This window comes from Rhineura floridana, chromosome 6, assembly GCF_030035675.1.
Source record: "Rhineura floridana isolate rRhiFlo1 chromosome 6, rRhiFlo1.hap2, whole genome shotgun sequence".
Classification (NCBI taxonomy): Eukaryota; Metazoa; Chordata; class Lepidosauria; order Squamata; family Rhineuridae; genus Rhineura; species Rhineura floridana.
This window is the reverse complement of record NC_084485.1, coordinates 90,667,157-90,692,098: the sequence shown is the minus strand read 5'-3', so window position 1 is coordinate 90,692,098 and position 24,942 is coordinate 90,667,157. Positions and strand designations below refer to the sequence as shown.

At 39.8% G+C, this 24,942-nt stretch overlaps 1 protein-coding gene across 1 annotated transcript in view; it reads left to right on the top strand.

Moving 5' to 3' along the window:
* The window catches only part of FAF1 (Fas associated factor 1), a 299,638-nt gene that overhangs the window by 174,190 nt on the left and 100,506 nt on the right, over positions 1-24,942 (top strand). The window contains exons 11-12 of the mRNA XM_061632944.1: positions 1,892-1,955; positions 4,051-4,132. Coding sequence (XP_061488928.1) covers positions 1,892-1,955; positions 4,051-4,132 — 146 coding nt within the window. The remainder of the gene's footprint in view (positions 1-1,891; positions 1,956-4,050; positions 4,133-24,942) is intronic.

Here is a 24,942-nt window from a genome sequence, read left to right as displayed (position 1 = left end):
GCAGTACTAAATTTTGCATTTTTCTTTGATGATAGGGGGTTGCCATATTGATCACAATGTGTTTTAGTTGAAAGGGGTGGGGCCAAGAGGGAGGAGGATAGTTTGAGGATGAAAGAGCAGGGCCAAGGGCCCCACTGTTAGCCTGTGACCCAGAAACCTGGAGCTGGCCCTGGTTTGTTCCATATAGTTCCATCCTTCCAAAGTTCCAATCCATCCATGCCCCCCATAGGCAATTTTGTAATAGGGCATAGAGGCTTGTGCAGAATTAATTAATTACCATTATTATCAATAATATTTTTGCTACATTTTATACCTTCTGCGTAGTCTTCCAAGCTTGACATGGAATGCTTCTCATACATAATTAATATGAAATGCTGCATATTTATTATCATCGTAATCATCATCTATATGGCTCCCCCCTGCATTTTATTCTCACAACAACCCTGTGAGGTAGTATGTTAGGCTGAATGACTGGCCCAGGCACAGGGTTATTCAGTGAGCAAAAATTATGCAAAGAGGATCACTTTTAATTTGTGCTATCAGCCTGCTTCCTTGTACTTTGACTGGGGGGATCTTGCAGGATAGGGAAGAGTTGGGGGGACACTATGTGGCATCACAGTGGAACTGGGGTGGGGTGGGTGTGAGATTTTGTTATGCCATTCTGTTAATCTTATGGATAAAAAAAATTATTCCACTGCCCTGTGTGTGTGTGTTTATTTTTAATGTTGTTTTACTTAGGTGTGCAGCAGCCAAGGCCAGCATCTTTCAGGCACTCGAGTTTTTTTAAACATAACTTAAGTGTAACTGTAGTGATTACTTTTGAGTAACAGTAAAGTAATAAATTCATTTCAGAACAATTATAATTGTCATGGTAATGTTTTCCTTTGGGGGGGCATATCACAGTAATTGTAATTCATTCCTTTTTAAAATTAATCTTCCAAGCTCTGGGTATTATAGATAGAATTTAATGAGTGAGTGACAAAAAAGTACCCAGGAACGTGGTCCAGCCTCTGAAGATGTAAGTCACAGGATAGCTGTAAGTTCTTTTGAAAAAGGGGAAAGCATATGGTATTTAGGAAGTCTGTTTTTCCTTTTCCTAACTCTTTACTTCAATAAGAAGCCCCCATCCCTCTCATTACCACAGTATCCTCACACAGAATGTGAAGGTTTCCAAGAAGGTCCACCCCACCTTCTCAACAAGATGTGTCATGCATCATGGAGAATAGGGTCTGTCAAAAGTCCCTTTTGCATGGTTAGTGGGAGCAGGACTTGCTGCAAAATTTGCATGTGACACAGGAGACTGAAGTCAATGCAATTATGGAGATTCTTCACAGGCAACAAATATATGCACGCACATACAGACGTGGAAATAACAGAGATAGAAGGAGGGTGTTAAATTCTTAAGTTTCACAGGAATATTTTTGGTGTTTCTCGGGGAAAAAAGACTTCAGGGAAATGGAACTTTTAAAAACTCACAACTTGACATTGGTTCTCTTAGAATGGTATCTTAACTCCAGGTCTCTTTCTGCTGGCTGAGTTCATTTCAGTGTTTTTTTTCTTTGAAATAGTGTTGGTATAGTTTGTGTTGTAGTTATGGAAGAATGATGAATCTGTTAATAATTTTTTTTTGTAAATTGAAATTATAATATGTCTTATAAATTAACATTATTACAATAATAATACTCTCATATGCAAAAACTGATTTATTATTTTTATCATCATCTTCCTAGAACTGCTTAGAAATTCCATTTGCCTGAAGGACTAACTTTCGCAGCTCCCTTTATTAAGGGGGCTTATAAGTTATTTGAATAATGCATAAGTACAATTAAGGACGTAGTAAACGGAACAATTAAAAAATACATTTTGGTAATATTTTCCTTTCCTTTTTTAGTGCCAGAAAATGCTGAAAATGAAGGAGATGCCTTATTACAATTCACAGCAGAATTTTCTTCAAGGTTAGACTTGCAATTGTGCATAATTTATGCATCTATCGTTCACGAATGGATAGCATGCAACTTGTATTTTTATAAAGCACTGGGAGAAAATATTGAACTATAGAAATACAGTATTTGAAGCATGAACTTTCTTTAGGGGATTTTTTTTTTGTAAATTTAAAATGTAGCCTGTTTGTACACATTGGAAGTGAAAGTTTGAGCCTTTAGCTTCCCCAAACACCCAACCACACAATTCTTCTGCACTTGCCCTTATAAAGATCTCTGCCCTTCTAAAACCATATGATGGTCTGCAGTAGATATTCTGCAGCAGAGAGTTTTCATTCAGACTGGAATTGTGGAACCATTTATTTCATAAATGTCACATGATAGTGAGGTTCTTTGAAGATTCCAATATATATTTTTTCAGCATGTGCAGATAGTATTCATCAATGAGATAAAAATATTCTCTAATAAGTTTATTGTCCTGTTAGTGTGGTATGAATGGGCTACCTGGATACATCTTCAGAAAAAGGTGAGACTAAAAGAAACAGTGATCTAGAGCTAGGCACAGTCAGCCCTCTGTATGTTCCCAGGGACAAGCTAGAGTCTTACGCAGGAGAAGCGTTCAAAATATGAATAATTTGGATATAGGGAGGTGGAACTACATGGATAGGTGCGCTCATATTCTTTCAGGTATCCTGGTTTCCCTTCTGTATCAGTCTACACAAAGGTATTACCCTCTTGGAAGGAAGCCTCTAAACATACACACAGGAACACTGATCATATTCAACTCCACTGATTGTTTCTTCATTAAGCTCAGTTTAAGCTGTTCTATATCATCCAAAACACCCCATCCCAAGTGAAGAAAGATTCCAGATCATAAAGACAGAACAGCATGGACATTAGAGGAAGGTCTGTAGCTCAGTGGGTAGAGCACATGCTTTGCATGCCAGACGCCCCAGGTTCCATCCCTACCCAGCATCTCTAGGTAGGGCTGTGACTGTCCCCTGGTTGCAGCCCTGAAGAGCCTCTGCCATAGCGCTGAGCTAGATAGACCAATGGTCTGATTTCATATAAGGCAGCTTCCTGTGCCATGCAGCTCAGCCTGACAGTGATATTCTTAAGTGCATATCTTCACCAGTGTTGTTTTTGGTGGAAGGTCTTTCAGAGAGTGGTTTACGAGTAGGAGCAAGTTTTCCGTTTCTACTCTGGGATAAGCTTCTCTTCGATATCCCTATCCAGATTGTCCAACTGTCTTCAAAAGAAGAATAAAATCCTATTTTACCTTTTGAAGTTCTCCTGTTTGCAGGTGCAGTCGTGACATCCTGTTGAGAGTATTTTTCTTCCCGATTCCAGATTAGGATGAACGGGAAGGAAATGCAGTTAGTTGAGAATGGGTCAACTGGTTATGATTAAATTTAAAACAGGTACGGGAGGTGAAGAGGTATACTATTTGTTCTTGTTGCTAACGTGGCTTCATGCACTTAGCTCTACATGGGAGTTTTATTAACTCTAACTTGGCAAGTTTTGGTTTTGAAGCATTGTTATTCTGAGCAGCTTCACATGTTCACAGAAATTACAAAAAGTAAATATCTGACAATGTATGCTTTCTGAGCTTTTGGGAAAGGGCCAAAGGGAAATGTCTGCATGTGCCACATGGAAAACTGCTCTCAGTTCATGTCATTTGGAAGTACCTCCCATTCCTCCAGAAGTTTGTGTAAAGTCAATAGTAACATGTTCCGATGAAGACCCTTCCTACAGTTTAAGAACAGAATTTCCTTTTTGTGGCACCATTTTTAAAAGCTGTCATTCTATCTGTTAACATAAAGTTTTAAACTAAGTATAGAATTAAGAATGCTTACATTTCAGCCATGCCAAATTCATTTACTGGAGACTTCCTGTGATGTCAGTCTTCTGTATGGCAAAGTTGTGTTTCCTGCCTTTGTAGATCTTAGATTGATACATAACAATTTTATCTATATTGAAATGAAAAAGACATATATTTCTGAAAAATATTGAGAGGTTTTTGGTGTGTGTGTGTGTGTGTGTGTATATATATATATATAATATATATATATATATATTGATTCCAGGCTACATTTTGATGTTCAAACAGATATGGTGACTGCCATCCAGTATTTTTTATTGGATCACTAGAGGCTGCTTTTCAAGAGGCTTTCTATGGAAAAGCCAGAGATGTAAGTACATTTTTAATGCTATACTAGGAAATGGAATGTCTGTATAAAATGCTGTTTGGCCCTTTCCTACACTGATTTATTGCAAATATGTATCCCCACTGCTAGGTCCTCTTCCTGGACCTTGCGATTAGACCTGGATGGGAAACCTGAGGTCCAGGAGCCAAGTGTGGCTATCCTGGTGCCATGGGAGTGGCCAGGTTGGGCACTGGCCGAGAACTGCTGCAGCTGAGAAGGGCCCCTGTTGCTGGGGCTTGGCATGTGTAGCTCCCGCTCTGCAATCTGTGCTAGCGTTGGGTTATGTAGCCTGCACCCCATGACCCGAAGCTGTCACAGATCCACTCTCCCAGGCAACACCCCCCACCACTGGCACAGCCTGGCCATGCCACTTCCCGCATCATTGTGGCGCAACTTCCCATATTGCTACGTCAGCACACTGTGCAAATGCTTGCCATCACCCAAGATGGCAGGGGTGTCAACACACTCTGCTGCATGTTGGGTGATGGCAAGCATGCCGCACTAACAGACTGATGCTGCCAGACCTGTTTAAGCCTCTGGTGGCGGCAGTGGTGATAGTGCCACCGCTTTCAAGGACCTGCTACAGTCTGGTGCCAGTCCAGGTGAAGCTCCCTCTCTTGGCCACACCCCTGTCCTCAGGCCACACCCCTCACTGGACCTGCTGTTCGCATTCCCCATGTGCTGGAATGTGCTATTGGTCTGTGATAATTTATCCCCCTTGTTTGGATAGGGAATGGGGAGACATGGGTGCATGTAGATGTTTATGTAGATTTTTACTGTTGAAAGTAAGAGTCACATCTGTTTGGATGTCTACCCACTTTTGCTTCTGGCTCAACCCACCATTGGCATGCGAATCCTGGAATGTTGCCTGTGAGGGAATATGGCCCCACTTGTAGATTAGGTTAGGGGCAGCCCTGTCCCTGTTCCCATATAGCTGCTTATGGGGTGCTCCTGTAATGACTTCTCTACAGTGCCATCATTGGTAAGGAGTTGAGGTAGGAGAGTTACCTATTTGTATACTGGAAGTTTAAGTCTGTGTTGTCCTAGCAATAGGAAATGTTCATGTACTACCATATAGTATAGAGGTATAAAGGTTCTCTCATTTCTCATGTTCCACATGATTTGAAAATACTTGATATACCTGATGAAATTTGATGCACATGAGAAAGTAGTGTCTTCCTATATTAGAACACATGTAAAGACTTCTATACCATACAAAGAAATTATGACATGGGCTGGTGCAAGAGTCCTCTGTTTGATTTGAGGAGATTTCCCCCCTCCCAAAGCAGTCCCAAACAACACAGTCAGTAATGTTTGGTAGGTCACCCCAACCCTCTGGAGAGGCCTTAAGGGCGAGGTACAGGGGGAGGGGAAAGATTCATTGTGTGAGCTGCCTTCCATTAGAAGGATTCCACAATCCTATTTATAGCCCTGTTTGCACATAATCCATTGAAGTAGATGTAACATACATGTGCACAACTTATGTTGTGTCACTATAAAATTAACACAGTTTTATGCATATTTACTCAGAAATTGATCTTAATGAATTCAATGGAACTTTCTACCAACTATTATTTGATGTATTTATTAAATTTATAACCCGTCCTTCCTTCCAGAAGGAGCCCAAGGCAGCAAAAATCACTAAAATCACTTTAATACATCTTAAAACCAAAGGACTTTAAAACATATTAAAACAAAACATCTTTTAAAAAATCTTTAAAAAACAACTTTAAAAACATCTTAAAAAGCAGTTCCAGCACAGACGCAGACTGGGATAAGGTCTCTACTTAAAAGGCTTGTTGAAAGAGGAAGGCACTAACTGTGCAAACGATTGCAACCTGAAAACATTAGATTCCAGAAAAAATATATACATGCTTCCTCCCCCCTAAAAAGTACAGTATACATTCAAAAGTTCTCTAGCTCCTTTAGAACAAAAGTTATGAAGCAAAATAAGCCCTTCTTGGCTTATTAAAGCTTGCCGAGGTGGTTTGACCAAGTGGATCCAGAGTTTGGTCAACGCATCATTGTGGGAGGGAGTGGTTCCGGGCGCCTTGAAGGAGGCGGTGATCCGACCACTCCTGAAAAAGCCCACCCTAGACCCATTGGTTTATGACAACTACCGACCGGTTGCAAATACCCCCTTTTTAGGGAAGGTGCGTTGTGGCGCAGCAATTGCAAGTACTCTTGGATGAAACAGATTATCTTGACCCATCCCAGTCTGGGTTCAGGCCTGGTTATGGGACTGAATCAGCCTTTATCAGGAGAAGAACAGGGGGAGTGCGACCCTGTTATTTTTACTTGATCTCTCTGCGGCTTTTGATACCACTGACCATGGTATCCTTCTGGGCCAACTTGGTGAGCTGGGTATTGGAGGAACTGTTTTACAGTCGTTCCGATCCTATCTCCAAGGTCACTCTCAGAGAATAGCATTGGGTGACTGTCTTTTGGCCCCCTGGCAGTTGTGCTGTGGGGTGCTGGAGGGTACCATCTTGTCCCCATGCTGTTTAACATCTATATGAAACCCTTGGGAGCAGTCATCTGGAGCTTTAGGGTGAGGTATCAGTAGTATGCTGACGACACCCAGCTCTATTTCTCCATAACATCTGAATCAGGAGAGGCTGTGCAAGCCCTGGATCTGTGCTTGGACTTGGTGGTGGGCTGGATGAGGGCCAATAAACTGAGTCTGAACCCTAGCAAGACGGAGGCTCTGTGGATTGGTGGTTCCCGAGTTCAGATAATTGATCAGTTGCCTGCTTTGGATGGGGTTGTACTCCCTCTGAAAGAGCAGGTCCGTAGTCTGAGGTGCTCCTGGATCCATCTTTGTTGCTAGAGGACCAGGTGAGCTCTGTGGCTAGGAGTGCCTTTTACCAGCTTCAGCTGGTAAGACAGCTGCAGCCGTTTCTGGACCGGGATAGCCTGACCACTGTTGTCCACGCACTGGTAACCTCTAGGCTGGATAACTGTAATGCACTCTATGTGGGGCTGCCCTTGAGGTTGGTCCAGAAGCTGCAGCTAGTGCATATGCAGCGGCGAGACTGGTCACTGGGGCAGGGTATTGCCAACATGTCACCTTGCTTCTGAAAGAACTGCATTGGCTGCCCATTTGCTACTGGGCCAAGTTCAAGGTTCTAGTTTTGGTGTACAAAGCCCTATACAGCTCGGGACCAGGATACCTGAAAGACCTTCTTACCCCTTATATACCCAGCCGATCACTGTGCTCTGCAGGTGAGGGCCTCCTGCAGATACCATCTTATCAGGAGATTCGTTCTGTACAATATAGGAAACGGACATTTAGTGTGGTGGCACCTACCCTGTGGAATTCCCTCCCCTTAAATATTAGGCAGGCGCTATCTCTGCTATCTTTCTGGTGCCTTTTGAAGACTTTCCTCTTCCAACAAGCCTTTTAAGTTGAGACCTATCCCAGTCTGCGTCTGTGTTAGAATTGCTCTTAATATGTCTTTTAATATCTTTAACCCTTTTTTAAAAATACGTTCTTAAAGTTTTTTTTAATGTTTTTAACGTTGTTTCGTTTTAATGTATTTTAAGGTCTTTTTGTGATGTTTTAAAGTGTTTTTAGTGTTTCTGTTTGCTGCCCTGGGCTCCTGCTGGAAGGAAGGGCAGGGTATAAATAAAATAATATATAAATAAATTAAATGTGCAGGCACCATTCAAAGCAACTGCCTTGTGGGTTGCAGCCTGTCGCCTTTCAGTGTTTTTAGCCAATGAATGAAGTCAAAGCTATGATTGACCAGTGGTAGAAAAAAAATTAGAGTTATCCAAGCCCAAGGGAAGACCCCAAAACAGCTTCAAAATGACTCAGGAAGTATCTTCTTCAAATAATGGAGAAGGGGGCTTCTTTGTTATTTTGAAGCCATTTTTCAGTCTTCCTTGGTACATATGTCACTCTAATTTTCTCTCTAGATTCATGCAATGGAGAAGGCCTGCCTAGTTTATTTTGAAGCTGATTTTTCCCCATCTTCCTTGGTAGAGAATTGATTATTGCCCAAATAAAATAATTGAGAAATCTGGAATTTTAATGTAGCTGTGACTGGACATATCCACCCAAAAACAAAAAGTAGCAGCAAAGACAGGACTTTACTCTTTCTAACTCAGGTTTTATTTCATGTAAAAAAAAAAAGTTATATTTTCTGAGTATTTAAACAAATTATACTGGTAATGCAAATAAAATCCATCATTAGTACATCCATATTGCAATGAGTGTGGGTATTGTTGCTTGCTTTTTAACAATTTAATTTTTAATTTATGCAACTATAGGCATCTAAAACGTGGTTGCTGTAAATCGTAACACACACACCTCATCTGAAATACTACACATAGCTATGCACTGAATCTAATACTGCCATCCTAAATTCAATTAATGAAATACCTGCAGTAACATAATTGGTTTGCAACTTATGAAACTTGAATTATTTCCATGGTTTAGTATTGGCATTCTTTTAGGAAATGGAGTTGGGGTGCTGCTAAGTTGAGGGACAGCAAGGTTTCTTTCTTTCTTTCTTTCTTTCTTTCTTTCTTTCTTTCTTTCTTTCTTTCTTTCTTTCTTTCTTTCTTTCTTTCTTTCTTTCTTTCTTTCTTTCTTTCTTTCTTTCTGTGTAATTCCTCCAAAGAACAACAACAACCCTGTGAGGTAGGTTATGCTGAGTGGCAGTGACTGACCCAAGGTCACCCAGTGAGTGTCATGGCTGAATGAGAATTTGAACTGATCTCCTGGGTCCTAGTCCAACATTCTAACAATGTGCTTTTAACAGCCGTGTGACAGGCAAATTCAACAGGTTAAGCCTTGTCTAGAATGGATGGGGAAAACCTGTTGACAGTCTATCTATAAGGCATCTTTTTGCTTGCATATGGTGCCTGATTTATTTTTCGGCCTCCCACCCCACCATTCAATATTTTTATTATATTTTTATACGACACAAAGTGTATGCAAATTTTACAGAAATGTGTGCCCTCTTTTATGAATGGGGAAGAGGGCTGAATCCACATGCATTGTACTGGCCCCAGAAAATCCTATGGGCACTCCTGCAATCTTTTATTTCCAAGACCAATAATTCAGAGAATAATTCATATCCAGACAGTATCTTATTATCCTTTGTTTTCCAGATAGAGGAGTAAATATAATTGAAATTCATCTGCCATTTGGTTTTCTTATAAACCTATGTTAGGTTCTAAATTGGTTGTGTTCACATGTCACATTAAATCATAGTTAATATTTAACTAGATGGCTTTACTAATGAATTTTATAAACATTTTAAAGACATTTTGATCCTTAAATTGTTAATATGGTCCATCTCTAGGATTGCAGTGATTCCAAAACCTTTCAGAAACCCCTCCTGGTTTAATTCATACAGAGCCATAGCGCTATTGACTAACGATTACAAAATTTTTACTAATTGCACACAGATTAATATCAATTCTAATGAATCGAATTCACCCAGATCAAACAGGTTTCGTATCCCGAAGACAGATTGTGGACCCAATCAGACTTATTTTAAATTTAATTCATCAAGAGTAATAAACTTCCTTTGGCATTTTTATCTTTAGATATTTATAAAGCATTTGATTGCGTTCACTGGCCATATTTGATTGAAACAATCAATTGAAAGCAACAATTAGAGTGAATGGCAAAGAATCGCCACAATTTAATATCTCCAGAGGCACGAAACAGGGGTGCCCTCTTTCACCTCTTCTTTTTCTCTTGGCTAGAGCCACTCACTGTCTCCCTCCGCTACAGTAACAATATAAAGGGCATTAGAACAGGACAAGAAACTCACCTCCTAAGTATTTACACAGATGACATGGCCTTTTTCATGTCCAACCCTTTGGAAGCCGTTCCAAACATACAATTTGAGTTAGAGCAATTTACAATTATCTCTGGGTTGGAGGTGAATTTGAAGAAATCTGAAGCTATGTGCTTCTAACTGCCACCCACTACACAGAGACAATTCTCGGCAGCCTTGGACATACAGTTGTGTCCAAAGCAGCTGTGAAATACCTTGGAATTCAGATTCACAGAAACTTCAATAAATTATTTTTGGCTAACCATAGACCAATCTAGTATAAGATGAGAGCCGAGTTAAATAGATGGAACAAATTTAAGTTATCCGTATCAACCAGAATTGCAGCAATCAAAATGACATTACCTAAATTTACCTTTCTCATCCATGCTCTTCCAGTGCAAGTCCCAGACAAGGAGTTAAAGATCTGGCAGAAAGAATTAGAAAAAAATATTTTTAATGACAAAGTCCCCAGAATTAGAAAATCACTGTTATATTGCCCCACAAAAAGGGGGGTTGGGGGCATTCCATATCTGAAACATTATTTTCCAGCCAATGCCAACCAACTATATCATTTCATATATTATTTATATCGCAGGCAATGGTCTGAAGGCACATGAGGCCAGCACCCTGCAAAAGCTAAGCAAGGTCAGGTCTGGTCAGTGCCTGGATGTGAGACCACGTGGGAACCATATGAAAGCTGCCTTGGGTTTTCTGTCATGAAAAGAAAGGCGGGGTATAAATATAATAAATAATAAATAAAATAAATAATAATATTAAATTGTAGAATCAAGAGGTGGGTCTTGTTGGAAAATATTATTTTACACTTGGGGTGTTATTTTTTTGGGCTATAACAAAATATATGTTGCAGGAATTTTTTTAAAAAACTCATTTACTAAAACATTAGTATATTGTTAGTGCCACTGGGGTAAATTTGTTATCTAATCCCTCATCCCTGGAACCATTATTTTTCAATTTTTTAAAAAAACAGAAACATATGGCTATCGTGGCAAACCTAGAGGGAACAGGGATTTTTTTTCGGGTTCAAGATTTTTATATAAACAATTCTTGGATTATGCAGCAGGCTTTCAATAATGCTATAGGAGGACAAGGCATCCAGTGGTTACACTGGAGGCAATTTTGGTATTTTCTGTCCCATCCTGAAATTAAAATTCAAGCTACATCAGCTCTATCATCATTTGAACATATCATCTTGGTAGCTAGAGATAGGGATAAAGGTATTGTTTCCCACTAGAGTTCTGTTGTCATTTGGTGGGGATGGTATGATGGGAGTAAAACCAAATGGAAGGGGGATTGGGGGCAGGAGACTGATGAACAGGAGTGGAGGCTATTGTTGAATAAACCACTAGTTAGAACATCTTCCCCACATATCCGAGAAGCCATATTAAAAGTGGCACACGGGTGTATCTAACTCCTGTTCATCTTTCTTGAATGAATTCAGCATACACCCCCCTATGCTGGAGAGGGTGTACCTCACCAGGAACATATCATCATATGTTCCGGGAATGTGCTTGGATACAACTTTTCTGGTCCCGAGTCTTTGAGGAAATACAACACATCACAGCCTCGGTAACAGAAAGGTCCCTGCAGTTGGCAGTTTTGAACTTTTTGATGGAGCTAACAAGAACCTGGAAAATAAATATTTAATAGGCTACTTGTTGGTGACAGCCACAATTAGCATTGTGGCTGATTGCAAAGATTTAACTGGTGCCACTCTGGAATCTTGGTACCATGAGGTTTGGTACCTAGCATTTATGGAAAAATTAACAACTAAACTTCAGATGGCCCAAGGATTTTCTAAAACATAAATTTCTAAACATATGGTACCCGTTTGTTGCATACATCAATAAAAATTAATAAGGATTGAACCACCCTCACATTACATCTGAATGTGGAACACTTGAGAGTCATAAGATTTTCTAATAATTTAGGTTGTCACTGATTATTTTTGTCAGATCACCCTTGACATTGCCAGTGATACTGATATTGTTATGGATTTCTTACAAGGTATTTCTCTTCCCCCCCCCTTTTTTTTTGCTATTTCCACAAAGAAAGGGGGGGTGGGGATGGGGCAGTTAATTTTTCATTTTTATTTATTTTTAATTTGTTATAAATTCAGCTCTCACTAGTTGGGAAGCTAGATACAGTGTCTTTCCTCCCCCCGCCTTTCTCTTCATATATGCACAGAGCTGACTGTACTTTCTTTGTTGTAACTTTAAAATCAATAAAAAAAATTTTTTTTAAAGTTAATGTTTCACTGTGGTTTAGCGTCAGCAAGCATGCTGAAATGTCCTTACTTCACTCTTCCCCCACTTCTGACTGTGCCATGCTCCCTACATGCATCCCAAATCCACTCCAAAGGGTCCCTCAACCTTCTGGAGCAGATTTTTAAGGGTCTGTAGGGGACCGCACAGGAGCTTAGGGGAAATATCTGTTGTGAAAGCAGAAGTCTGGTGTGCAAGTGGAACAGCAGTGTTGGATAGAATCCCTTGGCTACTGGGGGTGTGGTGAGGGTTTAGAAAAACAAATCCCAAGCTCAGCTTCAGATGGCATGCAAGGCCAAGGCTGGTTGTTTGTTACTCCCAGCACAGTGCAGCCAAGAGTAGAAGAATAACAGAGCTGGGACTTCTGAGAGCGTGCACCAGCATGCTGCTTGTTCACATTAAACCCTAGTTAGAGACATTTGAACCAGGTCAGTGTATCCAGTAACTGAATAATACATTAAAAAGTAACCAGCTCTACTACTACAGTGTTAGCCTACTGCAGTTACTAATTGTTTCATTCATTCATGAATTGGCATTCGACTTACTGTAATGATGTACATATGCAGTCTTTCCTCTTGTGTTGTGAGCCACTTTGGGCATGTTTATGCAGAAAAGCAGCATACAAATTGAAGCAGTAATAACAATAACAACAACAATAATAATAATCCTTTCCAAATACTGATTTTTAATTCGAGGATTTCCTTAAGAATTGTTATTAGAAATTAGCAATTTTCTTAAAGTAAATTTGAAAAATATATATTTTATTTCTGAAATAATTGAAATCTGAAACCATATGTTCTAATTTGAACTGTGGAGGGCACTTAATTTTACCAGGGCAACAGATGAGCTTCAAGCAATAGCATTCTTAACTTGAAGTGAGAAATTGAGTTGGAAGAGTAAATAAAAACAAGATTGAAGGTTTAAATCCTCTGCTAGGCTTTTTGAACTTATATGCTCATTAAATGTTTATTGGAGTGGTCGGATTACGAAGGATTTGGGGAGCTTCATCAACTGGTATATAGTTAATCACTAAGTAAAACACTACATTTGATAAAGTGTTTCTCACGATGCCACACTCAATCCATCTTAATGAAAACCACTTCAAACTGATTTAATTTGAGAGCACTTTGCAGCCAAGAGTGTGTGTAGACCTTGTCCTTTTTCTTGGGGAATTTTCACTGCTGTCTGAGCAGAACATGTTCTGTACAAACTCTACTTCAGCAACAGGGCAAGAGCTAGTTTCTTTGTACTTTGTTTCTCCTTTATGGGAAAAACATCTAGCAGTTTTTGTGAATATGAATATATGCATATTAAAGGAAGAAAAGAGCAAGTTAAGTAAAGTTTCCAATTATAAAAAATAGTATTTTTTGTATGTACTTGGTATATAGGTTGTAACTGACATATTTACAAATGAAGAGACTGCAGATTATTGCATTGTGATCTCTTTTTCAAAGGTATTCACTCAAAATGTATTATTGTCTAATGTAAAAAAGACTCTTCCTTACGTACACACTGACTCTCATAATCTAACCTGCCTTGAATTTATTTTAGAAGCTTTAGTGATACCTATACAATTCTTATAATCAAAGAATGCAACATATGGACTAAATTGAGTTCTGCCTGGTTTATGGTTGGTACGCTGTAGAATACTATAGGTGTGCTAATTCCAATCCAAATTTAACCAAACCCACCTTTAAAGAATGATTTGTAATTTATTACCATTACTATTGTATATGCTTTCCTCTGTTATGTTTTCACGCTGTTCCTGTGTGTGTGCATGACTGCCATATGCTACTGCCATATTTAAAGATTCTCAGGATTAGAATAGCTGGATCAGTATTTGTTTATTTACTTAAAATATTTTTTTCCATGGTAGTGCACAAAAAGCTCCCTGTTAGAGCCTCTGCTTTGCATACAGAAGGTCCCAGTTTCAATCCCTGGCATCTCCAGCTAGGGCTGGGAGAGACTCCCTGTCTGAAACCCTGGACAGCTGTTGTCAGGCAGCTTCCCGTGTTCCTACGCTTCTAAAAATGTGAATAAAATCAGTCCATGCAACATATAGATACAGTTTAAAACCAACACATGAATACAGAAAAATAGAAGATGACAAAAAGTCCCCCAAACTAAAAATAAAATAGAACTCTATTCCAAAAATAATAATCTAAAATGCCAGGGCAAATAGGAAGGTCTTCACCTGGCACTGACAGTCTTGTAATGTTAGTGCCAGGTGTGCTTAGGGAAGTCATTCCAAGGTCAGGCACCATCTCAGAAAAGGTCATCTCCTTCGTGGAAGTGTAACATACTTCTACGAAAGCCGATGCTTGAAAGCAGGGCCTCTCCAAAAGATCCTAAAACAAAGGTAGGCTGGTAGAGGAAGAGGCACACCTTCAGGTCCCAAACCATTGTAGAGCTTTAAAGGTAAGGCACAAGGACTTGGGCTCAGAAGCTAATAGGTAGCCAGTGTACATATTTCAAAATAGCTATAATATGAATGATCCTAGCTGTACCCATCAAATTCTGGCAGACAACTCCTGCACTAAATGTTGCTCCCATGTTGTCTGATGATAGCCACACATAGCCACACATAATCCAGCCTGGAGATTAGCAGAGCATGGATCACCGTGGCTAGGCTATCCCTGCCCACAAGCACTTGCAGCTGATGAACCAGCTGATGCTGGTAATGTGAATTTTTGGCCACTGAGGCCACCTGAGTCTCAAGTGACAAAACTGGATCAAGGAATAAGCCTAAACAGCATATCTGCTCCTTTAGAGGAAGTGCAACTCCATCCTAAACAGGATAAGTACTAATTTCCCAAACATGAGCACCACCCATCCACAGTGTTTCCTTATTGTTGGGATTCAGCTTCAGGCCAGCTCATTACCAAATCCGGATTGAATCCTTACATACCTTATAGCACATTATACCATATGTTCATAAATGCTTGTTTAGTAGCATAAGAACCTTCCAGTAAATAAAACTGATCACAGTGCTTCCTGGATTTACAAACAGTGTATAATAAGTGGAACCTGCAACAAAATGTTGCAGTGTGAGTGCTCCTGCTCACTCTCTTCCTCCAGGATACTACATTCCTCTCACCAGTTTTCCATTCCTCCCCCCTCCGACAGCATTTCATGCCCACAGAGCATGCTAACTCCCCATTGGACTGTTTTTTAGGTTAACCCGACTTAGTTCCCCCCAAGACATTTTTCTCAAACCCAAACCCCTTTCCCCCAGCAGTTGCCATGGAAACAAATGGTTTCTGAAGATCTTCCCCTTCTTATTTCAAGCAACCATGTAGAAGAAGAACACAAATTGAATCACTTTTTCACAGGTATACGCTAGTACAGGGGTCACCAAATCTTTTGGACCAGAAGGCACATTTCAAATTTTGAGAGAGAGCTGGGAGCACCCAGTCACAAAATGGCTGTTGCAGGAGGCGTGGCATAATACAAAATGGCTGCCACAGGGGACATGGCATAGCACAAAATTAGAGAGTAGTCATGGTGAAGCTTTCCCCATAATTCTATTTCCATACTAGAAAAGCTTGACCTGTTGAATTTCTGCCTGCCATACAGCTGTTAAAAGCACAAGAACCCTGTTGTTTCCCCAATGCCAACCCTAAACCAAAGTCTACACTGACATCTTGTACCCACCTACCTGCAAGCTAGCCCCATTAAACACAAATAAATTTACTTCTGAGTAGACATGTATATCATTGTATTGTAAGTCCCTGTTCCTTAGCTCCTGCAAAGCAGGACACATGCCTAAGCCTCTTTGCAACATTTTCACATTTGCCTTTTGGGGTGGGGGATTCTTTAACATTCACACACACTTTATTGTGTAGCAGCATTTGCAGAAAATACTTTCTAGGCATTTTCTCAGGTGAATCCTGAACAGGAAACATGCATCCTAGTTGCTAGGGAAAATGGAATTGCAAACTATGGAGATTCCTAGGAGTAGGAAAAAACACAGAAGCAGGAAAAGTGCACTGAAAGGGAGGGCAAAACAGGAAACCCCAGGAATTCCTGCTGCCTGGTGGCCAAACAGCTCACTTATCAGTCACGGCTCTGACTTCACTCATTGGCTAATAACACTGACAGGCAGGAGCAGTCAAGCAAGTACATATTTTCACATAAATCGCTTAGAAGGGTACCTGCAACTGGTGAGGATCTGGCATACCTAGATTAGCATCCACCAAATTTTACATTTCACAAACCAACTGCTTCCTGGCAGAGGCCATCCAACCTCCGACCCAGTTTGAGAAATTAATCTATACTATGGACTGTATGGACAAAGGCATTCTGTCTAGGATTTATGGTGTCTTACTACATCATTCTACCAAGCCCCTCACAGCCCTTACAGTGCATTGGGAACAGGATTTTGAACTATTGATTTGATGGAATGCAGTTACTGGAATGCAGTTACTGCAAAAGCTCCTTTCCTTTCCACATCAGCCAGGATATGAGAAAACACTTTGAAAACCTTTCATCAGTGTACATGTATCCCACATTGTTAAGTGGGACTGCAGGTATAAATGCTTCTCCCTGCTGGAGGGACTTTGGAGAGAATGGCTCTTTATGCCACTTGTGGTGGACTTGTTCTAAGCTACGGCAGTTTTGGAATAAAGTTTTCTTTGAGGCTGAGCTAATAACAGACCAATCTATGATTCAGGATCCAAGAATAGCCTTGCTGTCCTCTTATGATGATAAGGCTCAGGCTCATAAACACCTTATCGCATACATTATGACTGCTACCCATTTGGCAGTTGCTCGGTTTTGGAGATCTTTACAACTTGAACTTTGGGACCTGGCACGTATGGAAAAGTTAACTACTGCTGACAGAGAAAGGAGGACACAAAAGATCAGAGACCTTTTATTCAGTTTGGTTTATGTTTATTAATTATGCTGTTACAAGAGAACACTGGGGCACCTGCTACCTTTGGGGAACTGTAGTGTGACACTTTTATTTGATGGGCAGTCTTTAATATATTGTGAAATATCTGATTGATGGGGGCACTCATCCTGGAGGCAGAGGGGAAGGTTCAATTTTTGCATTATTGTTTTTCTTTGCCTTGTTTTCTAAAATCCATAAAAACAGTATTTAAAAAAAGAAAAGCAAGGTACCTGCACATTTTGCTCCATAACTTTCTTTCTCGGAAGACCAGGGAGTTTTTTAAAAAAAGAATGAATGAATGAATGAATGAAAGAAAGCTCGGATTATGGGCTACTTGGTGGGTTTGCCATTGAAGGCCTACATCGGTGCATGGCCATTTGTGAGTAATGGGTTGGGGACCCCTGCACTAGTACAATTTTATTGGGGCCCAGTTTATGTCCATGGATTATCTAAGATTTAAAAAACCATGAATTTCATTGCAACTACAACAAAAAGGCACAATTCTGACATCTATTTCATCATTGATCAATGTTCACCATAATACAAGTTGACTATAAAGAAGGTTTGCTGGGCTCCTGATTTTTTTACCTGAATAACATGACATCTGGGTTTAATAAAGTAGACCACATTATAATTATTTGGCTAATCATATTATTTATTTATTTATTTATTTATTTTGTTGCATTTATATACCGCCCATAGCAATTAGCTCTCAGGGCGGTAAACAGCATAGGGTAAAATACATACATCGTAATAGTAAAATCACAAAACATATATGACATAAAGAAAAAAAAATACCATTAAACAAAATATAAGAAAATAAAAGGATAGTATACAAGATTAAAAAGTTAAAAAGATTAGGACGTTTAAAATGTTTAAAATGCCTGGGAGCATAAGAAGGTCTTTACCTGGCGCCAAAAAGATAATACTGTAGGCGCCAGGCGTACCTCTTCAGGGAGGCTATTCCACAACTCGGGGGCCACCACAGAAAAGGCCCTAGATCTAGTAACCACTCTCAGGGCTTCACAATGAGTTGGTACCCGGAGGAGGGCCTTAGATGACGAACGAAGTGAGCGGGTAGGTTCATAGTGGGAGAGGCGTTCCATCAGGTATTTATTTATTTATTTATTTATTGCACTTTTAAACCGTCCTTTAGCAACAGGCTGTCAGGGCGGTGTACAACAGAATAAAACCACATTTAAAAACAGCGAATGTGGATTACAACATATAGGTATAAAAACACAATTAAAAACAGATTAAGACAAAATTAATAGAGATTACAATTAATTAACTATAAAATAAAATTAAAACTAGAATTAAAATGCCTGGGCAAAGAGGTAGGTCTTTACCTGGCGCCGAAAAGATATTAAAGAAGGCGCCAGGAGTATCTCGTCAGGGAGGGCATTCCATAATTCGGGGGCCACCACCGAAAAGGCCCTAGATCTCGTTATTGCTCTCCGGGCCTCCTTGTGAGTTGGAACCCAGAGAAGGGCCTTCGACGTCGAGCGCAGCGAACGGGTAGGTTCATAGTGGGAGAGGCGTTCCATCAGTTATTGCGGTCCGGTGCCGTTAAGGGCTTTATAGGTAAGAACCAACACTTTGAATCTGGCCCGGAAATGTATTGGTAGCCAGTGCAGTTGGGCCAGGACAGGTGTTATATGATCAGATCTTTTAGTCCGAGTGAGAACTCTGGCCGCAGCATTCTGCACCAGCTGAAGTTTCCGAACCGTCTTCAAAGGTAACCCTACGTAGAGTGCATTACAGTAGTCCAATCTAGAGGTTACCAGAGCATGGATAACTGAGGCAAGGTTCTCCCTGTCCAGATAGGGTCGTAGTTGGGCTACAAGCCGAAGCTGGTAGAACGCATTCCGTGCCACCGAGGCTACCTGAGCCTCCAGAGACAGGAGCGGATCTAATAAGACCCCCAAACTACGGACCTGCTCCTTTAGGGGGAGTGTAACCCCATCTAGGGTAGGTCGGACATCAACCATCTGGGCAGAGGGCCTCCCCACCAACAGCATCTCAGTCTTGTCAGGATTGAGTCTCAGTTTATTAGCTCTCATCAGGACCATTATCGCGACCAGGCAGCGGTTTAGTACATTAACAGCCTCACCTGAGGTCCCACGCCATGTAGGGCTTTATAGGTCATAACCAACACCTTGAATCTCGCCCGGAAGCAAATAGGTAGCCAGTGCAGGCGAGCCAGAACAGGAGTTATGTGCGAAGACTGACTGGTCCTCGTCAATAGTCTAGCTGCCGCATTCTGCACTAGCTGAAGCTTCCGAACTGTTTTCAAGGGCAGCCCTATGTAGAGCGCGTTACAGTAATCCAATCTCGAAGTTACCAGAGCATGAACAACTGAGGCGAGGTCATCGCCATCCAGATAGGGGCGCAGTTGGGCTACCAAACGGAGATGGTAAAATGCATTCCGTGCCACCGAGGCCACTTGAGCCTCAAGAGACAAGGAAGGGTCAAAAAGAACCCCCAAACTACGAACCTGTTCTTTCAGGGGGAGTGTAACCCCATCCAGAACAGGATGCACATCCACCATCTGAGCGGGGAAGGCGTTCACCAACAGTGTCTCAGTCTTGTCTGGATTGAGTCTCAGTTTATTAGCTCTCATCCAGTCCATTGTCACGGTCAGGCAGCGGTTCAGCACATCAACAGACTCACCTGAAGAAGATGAAAAGGAGAAATAGAGTTGCGTGTCATCAGCATACTGATGGCAACGCACTCCAAAACACCTGATGACCACACCCAGAGGCTTCATGTAGATGTTAAAGAGCATGGGGGACAAAACCGACCCCTGAGGGACTCCACAATGGAGAGTCCAGGGTGTCGAGTAATGTTCCCTAAGCACTACCTTCTGGCGACGATCCGCGAAGTAGGAGCGGAACCACTGCCAAGCAGTACCCCCAACTCCGCGACGTGAAGGAAATCATTCTGTTTTGAACTGAAGTTTTGTTCAGAAAAATAGAAAAACATTAATTTCACACTGTTCTTAGATTTTGTAGCTTTACTTTCTGCAGCTTTTTTGTTGCTAAAAGAATAGGCATAACCATTGACAATCTGGTAACCTCTGAAAAAAAATGGAATGTTCAACTGCAAGCAAGGGTTACCTTTAATAATTTCAGCATCTGTTTTAACAAATATTCTGATGCAAAATATTCTGATCAGGGCCTTTGATGCAAAGTCATGAAACTGCAGCTCCAACAAGAGTGAACTCAAGCTTTGAAACTATTAATTAAATCTCAACGCTTTCCTGCTGAGCCAAAATATCAGATGGGGGAATCAATTACGGGTGAAATCTCGGGGTGGATAGCGTGAAACATTACCTATTGGGTATCTGTACTGCTTTGCTTCAAGTTATTGAAATAAACACAGTGGCCAACATGATCTATTGAGACCACACACATTGCTTGGAGGCAAGTAGTTACAATAGTTGGGCATAATTCAGTCCATATGCACAACCAAGCTAGCCCCTGGCAGAATCCAAATTTATAAATAAGAAATAAACCTTTTGCATGGTTCATATTCATATAATATGTTTTGTAATACCATAAACATTTTGTGAAATTGACAAATGCACAAAATTCATCTGAAAAGAGCTGGTCAAAGAAATAGTACTTTTAAAAATAATAATCATAATATGAGCATGTTGAAATAATGCTACAAATATATTCACAAAGTACATTTATTTTCAAGCCTAAATTGGTTAATGAATATACACGAGATACCATAAAAAAGCTCAGGTTTGTCATACTTTTTGTAGAAAGTATATTGGGGGGGGTTCAGTTAGGGTTATTGCTTGAGCACATGCTTTCCATGCAGAAAGTTCCAGGTTCAATCACTGGAATTTCTGTTTAAAAGGCTGTCTGGGGGCAGAGTTGGGAAATACCTCTACCTGGGATTGTTGACAGATGTCGCTAGTCAGTGCAGAATAGTGGCCTAGTAGTGGAGCAATTATTTCACTCAATGTAAGGTATCTTCATATCTTGAAATGAATATTTTATCTCTTCACAAAGACTCATGCTGTTTATAGAATGAGAATTAATAAATTGATTTCAGGATCTTTGGTTGATCCAAAATGCATCCAAAATCTGTTTAGGCTGGGTTTTAGGCTGGAAACTATTGCTTGGTTTTGAATATTTTCTATTATGTAGTTTTTAGATCTGGATCCTCAAAATTAACTTCAGGATGGTTATCATATGTAATAATCTGTGTACTGATGCTTCTGGTTTAGAAATGTGCTGAAATTGTCTGCTTTGCTTCTGCTTTGATGGATCATGTGCGAACTGGAAATGGTTTTGTTAAAGTGGCCTTGAATGGCATAGGGAGAGAGAAGGTACCTGGTATCTATTAGTCACACACAGTAGACTCACTGAAATTCATTAACTAACTTAGGACCATTAATTTCAATGAGTTTAATGTTTGAATGGAATTTAGCTGGATACAACCCATAGTGATTTCTCCATTCTTATGTCTGGAACTTTAAAATCAGTTAGCCAAGAACTCAGTCCTAGCAAGGAGTGAAAACATTTGTTGTTGTTGTTCAGTTCAAGTTTAGCTGAAACTGAAGTGGTTCTGGTTTGGTTCCAGTTCAGGCCAATATAAAGGTTCAGTAAACCAGTTCAGTACATATAAACAAACTGGTTCAGTTCTTAGGAGAATTTTTTAATATAAGATGCATTATAATGATAATTTGCACAGTGGTTCACAACAGTGTAATAAGTCTAAAGTTGTACAACTAAATGTTGACAATAAGTGCTATGATGTCTGCAATGTTCTAGTTCAAGTTTGATTACACAAAAATGGATTTATCTCCTTACAGAATTGACTGGCTCCCTACTGATATTGGAAATAGAATATGATGTTTTATTTATTTATTTATTATTTGATTTATATCCCGCCCTTCCTCCCAGCAGGAGCACAGGGCGGCAAACAGAAGTGCTAAAAACACTCTAAAACATCATCAAAACAGACCTTAAATACATTAAAACAAAAGTTAAAAACATTTTTAAAAGCTGTTCTATAATAAGCAGCAAAAAAGTGGAGTCAAGTAACTTCACTTCATCACAAGACTAGTCTAATCCAACTTCACTCAAATTACTTCAAATTATTTCAGATTACTTCAATGCACAGTATCTCTAACATTAGTCACATCATGGGACCAAGATCTCCTGAACAGTCTCTTACTCAGTCTCATACACCACCTATCCCTGGGTTGCTTTTTCAAGTTGTCTGTGGGGGAGAAAGTTTGGGAGGCAATGAGCTAGAGCAATTATTTAATTGAATACCTCCCCAAAATATAATGTCAATTAAAAGCCCCTTCCTTCTCCTCCACAAATCACATGCAAATCAAATTTCCCGTTTCTTATCATACTGGCTATCCTCCATTCTACATGACTAGTTTGGGACAGTATTGATAATAATCCTGGGGAAGGCTATTGCTTGGTGCCTAATTCACTAGGTTAGTTGTGTGTTGGAGGACCTAAGAACTAATATAACAAAAATAACCATGATTTTGACAATGTTGCAGACAGCAATATGTGTTGGCAATGGTATGAAGAGATAATAGAATGGCTATATTGACCAGGTTGCTAAACCTTTTTTCATTTTGTGGGTTCTTCAATCTGTAGTTCTTACCTGACTGTGGACTATGTATGGTTGGCATAGATACAAAATGGCTTCTATATGCATCTTAAATATTTCATCATATAGATAGAAATGTATATAGGGTTGTATTCATCAAAATCCTACCCAGAGTAAATCCATTGAAATTAATGAACCTGAGTTAGTAATGTCCTATTGGTCTGTTCTGACTAGGATTGAATAGATAATACAGTTATATCCATTTGTGAGTTAGAACAGTTCGGGTCTGATTTTCAGAACTGTTAGAATCTATTACTTCAGATGAAGTGCAAAAACATTGCTTTACCCAAGGTATTCAGTTATTTTCTCATCCATAACTTAAGGACCACTTGAGCCTTTATAACTTGATCACTGAAATAATTTGGAGGAGTGCTGCTAGCTGCCCCCAGTGTTACAGAGCTTGATTGAGCATTTAGTATCTGTGGAACATGCTTCAAGCAGAGAGTCAGCAGGCACCTTTGCTTTTGATTTTCAGTTGACTCTTAAATATCTTTTTATGTAGATAGGCCTGTACAACTGTTTAAATTTTTTGATTGTGCAAAACCATACCCAAAAGGCAGCCATTGTAGAATGCACCTGAACAATAAGTGCTGGAAAGCACACAACTGCAACTGAACTATTGTATATATAACACAAAATAGGGGGAAAATACAATTATAGCTGGCTGAATGACAATATGCTAATTACAGAGATAACTCTAAAAATACATACATACAAGTGTACTAAATACAGGGATTATAAATTACAGTGTACAAAATACAGATTTATTCTGTGTAAAAGCAATCAAAATGCCAAAATACAATTTAAATAACATCCCAGAAGAATATAAAGATCAAATAAGGAACAGATTTGAGGCTTTAAACTTAGTTGATAGAAATCCAGAAGAAGTATAGATTGAAATCAGAGATATCAGGGAAGAATGCAAAAAGACAATACCTCTAGTTAAAAAGAGAAAAAGACCTCAATGGATGACTGAAGAAACTCTTAAAATGGTTAAAGAGAGAAGGAAAGCAAAAGCAAATGGAGATAGAAACATGGTTAGAACCCTAACTGCAATAATACAGCAACTAGTACGTAGGGACAAAGAGAACTGTTACCATAGTTATTGTATAGAAATAGAAGAGGATAATGAAAAAGGTAGAACAAGAGCCCTATTCCAAAAGATTAGAAAAATTAAAGGGAAATTTAAACCAAGAGTAGGGATGTTGAATAATCAACAGGGGAATGCACTGACTGACTGAGATAAAATAAAAGGAAGGTGGAAGCAATACACTGAAGAACTATATAAAAGAGATGCAATGATGACAGATACATTCATGGAGGAACTATATAATGTGAAGTGGAAGCAGCTCTTAAAATACTTGGAAGAAACAAACCACCAGGAACAGATGGCATACCAACAGAGTTGCTACAAGTTACCGAGACTGAAACTGTCCAAATTTTGACAAAAATTTGCCAACAAATATGGAAAATAAAACAATGGCCCACAGACTGGAAGCATTCAATAGATATCCCAAGAAAGGGGATCCCAGGGAATGCAGTCATTATCAAACCATAACCTTAAAATCCCATGCAAGTAAAGTAATGCTCAAGATTCTACAACAACGGCTCTTACCATATATGGAGCGAGAAATACCAGATGTCCAAACTGTATTTAGAAAGGGAAGAGTTACCAGACATCATATCACAAACACACTTTGGATAATGGAACAGACCAAGGAATTTCAGAAGAAAATCACCCTGTGCTTTATAGATTACAGCAAAGTCTTTGATTATGTAGATCACAAAAAACTATGGAATGCTTTAAAAGAAATGGGGGTGCCACAGCATCTGATTGTTCTGATGCACAACCTATACTCTGGACAAGAGGCTACTGTAAGGACAGAATATGGAGAAACTGATTGGTTCCCCATCAGAAGGGGTGTGAGACAGGGGTGTATTTTATCACCCTATTTGTTTAATCTGTATGCAGAACATACCATAAGGAAAGCAGGATTGGACCAACATGAAGGAGGTGTGAAAATTAGAGGAAGAAATATCAATAATTTAAGATATGCTGACGATACCATACTACTAGCAGAAACCAGTAATGATTTGAAACGAATGCTGATGAAAGTTAAGGAGGAAAGCACAAAAGCAGGACTACAGCTGAATATCAAGAAGACTATA